This window comes from Haemaphysalis longicornis, unplaced genomic scaffold (assembly GCF_048455015.1).
Source record: "Haemaphysalis longicornis isolate Haplotype H1 unplaced genomic scaffold, Haemaphysalis longicornis Haplotype H1 scaffold_3, whole genome shotgun sequence".
NCBI classification, from domain to species: Eukaryota; Metazoa; Arthropoda; class Arachnida; order Ixodida; family Ixodidae; genus Haemaphysalis; species Haemaphysalis longicornis.
Genome location: NW_027526335.1, coordinates 91222629 through 91232664, shown reverse-complemented (window position 1 = coordinate 91232664; position 10036 = coordinate 91222629). Strand labels below are relative to the sequence as shown.

The window sequence follows — 10036 nt, the reverse complement described above, 5'->3', positions numbered from 1 at the left end:
CTAAAAGTGAGGCGCACCAATATATGTTGCTCACTGATTTTATTGAGCACGAATACCTTGTTTTATGTTCCGTTCTATAGTTAACTGGGTTTGTCGTCTGCACACGCGTTGTGGGCTGTTCACGCCACGCGTCGTTCCCGCGCTCGCTCGTACTTAAACTCCGATTGGCTGATAGCACACAACACGTGACAACAAGTCGCATTGCTATAGGCCACTGTTTTGCGCTCAATCCAAATCCCACCAATCGTAACTTCCCTGTGCTTTCCTGTGGCGAGAATTCAACGGCGCAGCGTTCCTGTCGGGTCTGCTTCTCTACGGGCAGGATCCGAGGAAGCCATCGCAGCGGTGAGTGTCGGCTTGTTATTGCAAATCTTCACCAACGAAAGACCTTTGGGCGTCCATCTTGTGCGCAGTAAGTGTGTCCTAAAATATCGTAAAAGCGGGTAATTTTTGTTTATCGTGACATTAAGCTGAAGGACTGAGTATTTTGCAAGTTTGTCTCCGGAGTATTACATGTAACTCTATGGGGCCGTAGGAACCCTTGGCTAGGCGAGGCCTCACAAAGGAAGCCTATGGACGCCATGGTGTTTCTATGGTGGCAAGCTGCTTGCGACCGCTCGTGTTTAAAAATTCCTACGGCAGTGTTTTATGCATTTTCAGTTAATCTGAGGTTACCAAGTCTTAGTGGAGGGATGATATTTTATTCTAGCTTGTTTTCCGGTGCGATTTCTTGCGTTCTTCATAGCGATAAAAATTGCCCAAATCGGCCGTTTTTCCCAGTCTTTGTTGCATGGGCTGCCCATGCTTTGGCTATGGACGAGCGCAGGCCCATTGGGGACCCAAAGCTTCGTATATAACGCTATGGGACTCCATAGGAAAGGCCGGGGGACCTGGGCGCACTTTTGAAATTATTTTCTAGTTTGCCGGGGATACGCTTGCTTTGCAAGTCTTAGCTAGGGAAGCCATGATAACGTCCAAGGGCATATTTCGACGGGGCTTTCATTGATGAAGACGCGGATTTCTTCCTCGCTCGTAGCTATTTACAGTGCTTGCGACTCCCGCGTTGGCTTCCATTACGCGCTCTGCTTGCGGGCACAGGTAGGGACGCTTGGCGCTCGCCTTTCAACCCCAATTAACGTGCCCAAACACATTTTTTGGACCCCGAATTTGCTTCGCGTAGCTTTCAAACCTGTCTACGTATTTTTTCTTCGGAGAGGACTTAAACTCTGCGCTGCGCGGCCTTCCTTGAACTTTTCTTATTGTAGTATGCTTTCGAACTGTGGTTTGCGAAGTTTGCAGGTTGCATTTTTGAAGAAAGTTTGTTGTACGCTGTAACTTATCGCCCTTCGTTTTAGTTTTTTTTCGGCCGAAATTTGAATTTCCGCACCCGGCAGCAGCGTCCGTTGGGAAATTTGGCGGGCTGACGTGACGCCTGCGTGTTGAGTTACATTTCAGCTGGCTTTTGTGGCTATTTACGGTATCGGGGTTTATCCAGAACATTTTACGTCTGTCTCAGGCGGTTGGAATGCTTCTGCAGTAACTGAAGTGCTAGGTGGAGGGGGGTCGAGGGGCGTCATACCTATCAGGAGCAGACGATTTTTCACGGTGAGGGGGGAAGGGGGAAAGAGTTGCGCGCCATTTTTGCGGCTTTTTTTTTGCCGCGCGCGTCCTTTTTTGGCCGTTAGCAGCGTTATGTCATTTTGTTTACTCTTTCGCGGCTAGTCTCTTTTTAGGTATTGAAATTGTATGTTCCGTCTATTTCAACATTCTTTAAGCGTTGCGCACGTCAGTTGAGTCGCGCTGCTGGCTTTTGTGGTGCGTTTTCGCGCTCATTTTTCCTTTCGTCTCCTTGCAGTTTTGGTATCGTCTGTCTTCTGAGACATCGTCACCATGGGCAAGGGAGACAAGCCTCGCGGCCGCATGTCGGCGTACGCCTTCTTCGTGCAAACTTGCCGCGAAGAGCACAAGAAGAAGCACCCCAACGAGAACGTGGTCTTCGCCGAGTTCTCCAAGAAGTGCGCCGAGCGCTGGAAGACCATGAGCGATGGCGAGAAGAAGCGCTTCCACCAGATGGCTGACAAGGACAAGAAGCGCTTCGACACTGAGATGGCCGACTACAAGCCACCCAAGGGGGAAAAGTCCAAGAAGCGCAAGCGCGCAAAGGACCCCAACGCACCCAAGCGCCCCCTGTGAGTTGTTGCCAAAAACCACACACTAGGTGCTTTGGCTTGGTGGGAGACCTTTGCACTGATATCTAACCAAACTTACCATTGCAGGTCTGCTTTCTTCTGGTTCTGCAACGACGAGAGACCCAACGTGCGCCAGGAGAACCCGGATTCATCCGTTGGTGAGGTGGCCAAGGAGCTGGGCCGTCGATGGAACGAGGTCGGTGACGATGTCAAGGGCAAGTACGAAGGCCTGGCTGCCAAGGACAAGGCTCGCTACGAAAAGGCAAGTTGCACCACTGTTATTTTGGTGCACTGCACTTGCATGTTTTGGGGGGCCTTAGCTGTAGCGAAGTGTTCGGCTTGAAATCTGATCTCGAGTGCACCCTTGCTTTGCAGGAACTGAAGGCCTACAAGGGCAAGAAGACCAAGGGCGGATCACCCCCAAAGGAAAAGGCCAAGAAGAAGGACGAGGACGATGACGACGATGAAGAGGAGGAGGAGGAAGAGGAGGCTGAAGATGCTGAGGACGATGACGACGATGAGGATTGAGCAGCCTCTCCTCTAAATACCCAGCATACACTGAAGATTTTTTTTTTTCTTCTCTGCAACCGGTCTTTTCACTTCAGTTCTTTGTTGTGCAGTCTACTTTTGTGGCTGCACCACTTGTGTTCATAGTTTTTTTTTTTTTTTTTTTTTTTGCGTTAAATTTGTTCAGAGGGCCCCCACACTGTTTGTGCGGGTCCCAGGTTACATGTTCTTCAAAAGCTGGCTATTCTTGTGACGGGGCCCTCGTATGGGTGTTCAAGTTCTTGTTTCTTTGCCCACCTTACGTCTAAGCTGTCTGAATGGCGGTCCTCCACTTTTTTTTGTAAATGTGTGGATGTGGATGCTGTTTTAACTTAAATGTAAAGCTGTAACTAGAACTGTTCATCATTGGCGCACCATGTGAACAGGCCACATCTTTGCCCATCTCGCAGAACACTTGCCCATGTTACAAGCTGTGGGACTCCCATTGCATTTTTTGCACAGTTGTGTAAGCCTGTATATACTTTTTTTTTTTCTCTTCACCGAGGCTTGCCGGCCCACATGGTTTTATTTTCCGGTACCATGTGTACTGTCTCGGTTTTTCTGTTCCGTTGTCATACCTCATTGCTAATTATCACCTTCTTTGCTCATTCGTCATTGACAAAACTCATTTTTAGTGGCCTGACTTTTTTGTATCGAATAAACTACAATAAAAGTGTTTAGCACTCGCTCAGTTGCAGATTGTATTCTGTGGCACATTTCTAATGGTATATCTGTTGCTATCTGCATGTAGTTTGAAGGCACCACAAATGACCCAGGTGTCGTGGGTTTGCAGGGAGGGAGGGAGGGAGGGGTGGAAATGAAACGGTACCCATTGCCGTATTTAGTGCGTTCGGTAAGTGGGCATGGAGGATGGTGGAGGACGACTATTACGAGGTCCGAACATAAAAGTAGCGGTAGTACGAAAGAATACAGGAGGCGATGGTACGAAGCTGTGGCACGGTCGTGAAGTCTTTCCGTGGACCATAACTCTGCCGAGATGTTGAAGTACATTGAAAACCCGTCGCCCTCCACCAGATTCGTCCTCCACAGCGGGCATCTTTGCTCGGGTAGGTGAAGCGTCCGCAGAAAGACAGGGTGTTGCGACGATAATTGGAACACTTTAAATTTTTTTCCTGAGCGATCCGCCGCTGTGTTCGCGCTCAAACTTCACACAAAGGTCGCATTTTGTGGTCTATTTTGTTTGACATCGGGAACAACACCGGTACTTACCTGTTTATTCTGAAAATAAATAAAAACGATTTTCGCCTATGGGAAAATGGCCGCTGATTTGGACGTGCGAGCCAGCGCAAGTTGATGTTGGAACGACGGAACCACCTGCAGAGTGAAACGTATGTTTGGGATTCACGTACGGAGCCAAATGGTGCAGCAGACGATCAGAAAACCCGGTTTTCGGGCTCGCACGTCCAAATCGCCGCCATTTTCCCATAGGCGAAAATCGTTTTTATTTATTTTCAGAATAAACAGGTAACTACCGTTATTGTTCCCGGTGTCAAACAAAATAGACCACAAAATGCGACCTTTGTGTGAAGTTTGAGCGTGAACAGAGCGGCGGATCGCTCAGGAAAATTTTTTAAAGTGTTCCAGTTATCGTCGCAACACCCTACATTGAAAACCCGTCACCCTCCACAACGAACATCTTTGCTCGGGTAGGTAAAGCGTACGCAGTCTATTTGACTCGGCGCTAAGTACTTCGTGGGGTCAGGGCCAGACATTTATTTTAGAGGTGGTTATTGGTTACAAATGGAAGGAGTGTTGCCGAAAGGAACACCAAAGGTCTCTTCGATTTGGCCTGCACTTTCTACACGAGTTCAGAATTAGTTCAGCGCAGTATACTGTAAGAAACTCTATGCAGCGCAGGCGCCGCCACTGCAGATCCGGTCCTGCACTTTTGTCTGCTTCTGCACCTCCTCCCTGGGAAGTGCAGGGAAAGCCGTGAACTCATCCTGCACTCGCCGCTCGCTGCACTCTTAAATCGAAGAGGCGAGTGCGGCGTGTGCAGCCAAATCGAAGACACCGTAAGCCCAAGCCTCGCTTACACGGCGCCTAGAAAAAATTTCGGAATTCGAACCCACAAACCTAGGTGGGATATTCCGGACAATGAGCCTTAACCCCTTCTCGAACCCGACAAGTGGAGCGGGTAGAGTTAACCTGGTCGGGGTCAAAGGTGCAGGTGTGACCGCAAGCTTTTATACTAACACAATAACCTTTATGGGTAAAAACATTATTATCACGATCATTATCACGCCGCTGTAATCGCGTTCGCCATTTCTTTCTCCATGGCATCGAGTTCATTCGCAACGTGTGAAAAGGGGAAAAGTGGTCTTGTAGCATGTGGTAATGTAGATATCCATATACGTGATCGGATGCTCGCTAGCGACACTAGCGACCTCTCTATTTTGACCGCAAGCAACATGGAGGGCGAGTCGAAGTACGGCCAAATGGCCCCTTATTACGAAAATCTTTTTAGGCCTTTGCCACGCACTGAACACGATGAGTTCCTGGACCGTTTCTGGTTCTGGGGCTTCCCGGGATTCAGCTTTGGTGCCGCTATGTGTGTGGGCAATTGGTTCATGAGGAAGCCCGTGTTAAGCGGTGAGTGCGAGCAGATGCGGCTCCTGAAGCGATCTGAGTGAACGCTGCGACTGTCTCCCGGTGCAGTGCCCATTTTCATGTTCTCCAAGCTTACGAGAATATAAATAAAAGACAAAGAAAAGCCTGTCGTAGTGACTGCAAGCATCCATTTGTGTTTACCCGGACAAGTTTTCCCCCGTTTTGGCGTTAAGTGCTGCCTCGATAGTGGTGGTCTTTCTTGGGCAGCCGGAACTTGCATTACCTGCACGCCGCGCTTATTTCCTACGTTAATCAGCCGTTCCCTCGGAACTGTTTCGCTGTGTCTTCTAAGCACAAAATTATTTTCAAGCGCGAGCAAAGAAGACTCAGGTTTAGTTCGGGTAGTTTTTTCCCCTTTAATTCAGTTCCCATTTCAGTTGCCCTTTAATTCTGCTCTGTACTTAGTAGGTGCCTGTACTTTTGCGCAGGCATCCAGAAGCACATTTTCGCCATGGCTGTCGGGGTTGCCTTTGGAGAAGGTTTCCGTCGCTTCACGGGCTACCTTTCCTCCGAAAGAGACGCGTCCGTGCGCCACTACATTATGCTTCACCCGGAGGACTTTCCTGAGCCTGGTAAGACAAGATGGGCCGACTGATGCGGCGAAGCGTACCCTACTGAGCTGTGGCTAATATTCAGGGGCAGAATATACCGCCCCTTCTGCACACACTCAGACAGACAGCTGGGGGCTGCTACGTGCTTTCTTAGCAACAGCAGTTAAACTTTCTTGTGACATTGAATGTAAGGGATGCTAGTCATCAGGGCACCATCACTCACTTCTTTGTAACACTCTTCTGGCTCAGCACCATTTCATTTTATTCACGACCACTTGGAAAGGTGGTTTGAAATATCCTTACGGGCTCATGCTACTCTCCAACTCTGCTGTGTGTTCCGTATAGTTGGCCAAATCATTAACTAGCGTGCGCGAGCGGTGACTTTTCATGCGTCGGCGCCATATGACGGAAGCCAAGTTGCAAACAGGTCGAGATTAGGTGGGTGCTCGGAAACCACTCTTAGCTGGGCCCGTAGTATGATAGGCTGTTCCTTCTTAATAACGTCATTATACATAAAAATTGCTGCTCACGCACGCGAGTTGAAGATTTGGCCGACTGTACAGTGCGAACCAATGGGCATCTTCAATTTACAATATTGAGCTCGCCATGGACTTCCCAAGGAGGAGTCCAGCAAATGTTTGTCCTACATAATATAACATTATTATTGGCAGAATCCTCAGACTACCTGCAGACCGTCCGCTGTGAGTCTGGAACTGTAGATCAAAGAACCCCGGTGTTAACAAGAACATGGCATTTGGCCTGTGCCCTACAAAGCATCCAAGTTGATCTATAGGCGGGCAGGCGACCACTCCTCAAAAATCGGCTGTGTAGTAGCGGAGCAATGTACCACTAGCCTCAGCCACACATCCCGGTGGTTTAGTTTAGTTTTGTTTTATTCTATTCTGCAGCGGATCATGCTATACGTCACCAAATATCTGTTTCTCGGACTGCATGTCATAAAGGGTCGAACCACACTTGGCACAATTACTGCTAACACTCGTATTTGTGGTTAATTGCGGCAGATGGCATGGCTGCTGCAGTAGGTCCCAATTATTCCACATGTAATCTGCAATACGTCGCAGGCTCGTGCAAAGGAACTTGCTTGTAAAAGTTGCTGCACCAGCTAGGCGAGGCATGAAGGACAGATGAATGAACTCGTGCAGCGTAAACAATATGGTTATGTGGTCAGACAATTTTCCAAATACTTGAATGGGTCTAGAGACAATTTGTAAGCCACCTGTGTTCTTCAAAAGTTGAAATTCAAGACTTAAGCTCATGATGAGACAGAACATGACTGAGTGACCTGAATACAGCAGGCACGCAGGAGAGGGCTGTGATGGCTAGTAGCAGTCTTCAGTGTGCTTTAATTCTCGAGCTTTGCAGCTCCTGGAAGGTATAGAATGGTGGCGTGAGGTTTTTTTCTTTCCAGGCCCTTTGGTTGTTTCTCAGGTTGCAGGTGACGGGTTGTGTAGCAGCATTTGTCACTACAGTAGACTCTCGATAAACGGAACTTCAAGGGACTAAAAAAATTAGTTCCATTTAACAGGAATGTTTACTGAGGGAGATGAGCAAAAGTTGAAATTTATGTGCGTACACACTCTTAGGGGCATTTCATGGAACTCTAAGCACTGGAAGGTGAATGTAGCTGGTGGTTTTTCAGAAAGCAAGAAAACTACAAAAGGTTTAGGCACAACATTCGCAAAGTTTTTTTGGCAACAATTAGTCACTGTGCCCTAAAAAATGCATGAAAATGCATCAAAGAGCCACTTTCGAAGCCAAGAATGATGTCCTTTCTTTTCTAATGTAAGCGCATGGTGTGCACGCCTCAGGCCTCGACGTCACGGGTGCTTACAAACCACTGAATTCAGAAGACGGCAATGTGGTAATGAAGCACGAATAGCACCGCGATAGCACAAACGAGGCGGCAGGAGCTAAGCCCTGTGGCCTCGACGACTTGAATCGAGACCGAACGACTAGGACAAAAACTGTGATGTTGCATTCGTTGCGCTAACACAGCTGACTACGAACGAGCCTAGGCTGACAAGGCCAATGGGGCTAAGAAGAGAAAACAAAAACTAAACAGCCAGAACTGGAGAAAAGCTGATGCTATTGGCCATGAGTTTGACAAGAAGTTCCATTTTCGGTTCCGTTTACACCGTGAGGCGGAAATTTTAGTTCCAATTACTGGAAGTTTTTTGTTACTTTATCTGAATACAAAAACCAACCAACTTACAGGCTACAGTTCCATTTAAGCGGCAATTCCGTTTAAGCAATTTCCGTTTATCGGGATTCTACTGTACTTACATACAGACACTCCCGCAAATAGCTCATGCCAGGTCTGGGTGCAGCAGCATTGGAACAACAGGCAATGCATCGACCTGCTGTGGTGGAAATGCGTCGTCTGCCACATGTAACCAAAAAACTATGGTGGTGGCTATTAAAATGCCACAGTGACATACGAGCAGTTCCTGCTGTCGTGAGGTCATTGTGCCTCGCACACGTTGTATGAACTGGGGCCGCAAGCTGTGAGCAGCTGTTTTAGAGTGCTTCATGTGTTACACGAAGGTTATCAATTTGCAGTACTCTGCATGACGAGTGAAACTCGGGATGTAGGGTGCTTTAACTCTTTCGTGACCACGGAAAAATGGCCGATTTTAAGTGCTTCCACGAATCTTTTTTTTTTTTTTTTTTTTTTCCCTCTTGAGCTACTGGACACATTTAGCATTGCTATGCATGAAATTGTAGCTTATAGATTTCTCTTTCAAACACATAACAGCAGTTTTGTGAAAAGTGTAATTATTGACAGGTTATTGGTTAACACAACAAAAAAGTGCACAAAATGAGGCTCATCTCGTGCACAAAAGTGCACAAGATGAGCCAAGCCAATTAAGATTATTTCTGTCGTTTTTCCTGCCTGCCTATTGCTGAAGATGCTCTGAGCTGTTCTGATAATGGTGATCATGATTGAAATGTTTATTGCACTAATAAAAGGTTAAAACCGCCCCTTGACAGCAGTCGCACGTCAGTGAAAGGGCAGAAAATAACAGGAAGAGGTTGGCTGAACTGCCCAAGAAAGATTGCTTGTTTAGTTACGGTGGAGCAGGACGTCTTGATTGGATGGCTACCCAGAAAAAGGGGAAAAGTTGGGCATAAGGATGGAGCATGTTGAGTGCTTGCCGTCCTTCCCAAGCGACGCCAAGGCAGGTCCACAGCAGAAGGTCCAGTTCAATGGGTTAAGGGGGCTGGGACACTGCAGGGAATTCAAGAAATGGACATAGAACATCATTGTTTTGAGCGGTGGTTTCTAATTGTTCTAATTGGTTTTGGAAGTACTAAGAACTGCACGTTAGTATTTAACTCCTTCCGTCCCATCTTGAATTCCACTTGTTTGCAGTGCTTTGGCTCTCTCTCTCCTAAGCATCAATTCTTGTGCTTTCCTTTCAGAGCGGAGAAAGTACAGAGATATCCTTGAAACCTGGAGGCCAGTCCGATGAGCTGCAGGACCTTCTCTACACTACTATAGTTGCAAGATTGTACGTTAGAAATAAAGTGACCAAGTTCCGAGGCTCACTTGGTGCACTTTGGTGAACGGGCATAAAATGGCGGCTGCGACTAAGCCAAACACTTTGCAGCCTTATTTTGCGCACTACGAGCTCATGCTGTTTCGCCCTTCAGTGGTTTCTGGAATGCACCGGACATGTAAGAGGAACAAGTTGTAGTGATTGAGTTTAGATAAGTGGTGCATTAGTTGCAACTGCAAGCACGCTTTCCACTGTGGTAAGTTTTTGTCAGCATTACCATATGACGGTGACAGCAGCAGGCGCCCACGGCTTTCTTAGGTGAGGAGAATTATGCAACCACCTGGACTTGACTAAATAAGTCCTTCAAATGTTGTGCACACTACTGTCCCGCCTTTAGTACATGTCTTCAATATTATGCTTTCGCATGTGCTATTGTAGTGCAGCTTTTTAAACCTATCACTGACAACATGTGTGAGCCAATAGAGGATAGACCGGACAGGTTGTTGCAAAGTTTGTATGTTTCGTAGAGTAGGCAAACAAACATCTAAAGAAAAACTTGTGTTGGCCACCTTTATTTTTTAAGACAGGTACAAAACAT

General features: G+C 47.3%; 3 protein-coding genes across 5 annotated transcripts in view; all 3 read left to right on the top strand.

Moving 5' to 3' along the window:
* The first annotated feature begins 192 nt into the window (after positions 1-192).
* Dsp1 (Dorsal switch protein 1) lies at positions 193-3426 on the top strand. 3 transcript variants are annotated; one of them, XM_077703774.1, is made up of 4 exons: positions 193-345; positions 1856-2189; positions 2277-2451; positions 2565-3426. In XM_077703774.1, exons 2-4 carry the CDS (start codon positions 1891-1893, stop codon positions 2715-2717), a joined length of 627 nt encoding a protein of 208 aa, XP_077559900.1. In that variant the 5' UTR covers positions 193-345; positions 1856-1890; the 3' UTR covers positions 2718-3426. The 3 variants fall into 3 exon arrangements, with proteins under 3 accessions (XP_077559900.1, XP_077559899.1, XP_077559901.1); XM_077703773.1 differs by having other exon boundaries at positions 254-412; XM_077703775.1 differs by lacking the exon at positions 193-345 and adding an exon at positions 859-1098.
* Positions 631-10036, top strand: part of Rpl21 (ribosomal protein L21) — a 31349-nt gene continuing 21943 nt past the window's right edge. The window contains exon 1 of the mRNA XM_077703777.1: positions 631-641. The gene's annotated coding sequence lies outside the window, so the exon portion shown is untranslated. The remainder of the gene's footprint in view (positions 642-10036) is intronic.
* On the top strand, positions 5137-9487 carry Nd-b14.5b (NADH dehydrogenase (ubiquinone) B14.5 B subunit). The gene is made up of 3 exons (XM_077703766.1): positions 5137-5348; positions 5795-5938; positions 9362-9487. The coding sequence occupies exons 1-3, from the start codon at positions 5168-5170 to the stop codon at positions 9409-9411; spliced, it is 375 nt and encodes a 124-aa protein (XP_077559892.1). The 5' UTR covers positions 5137-5167; the 3' UTR covers positions 9412-9487.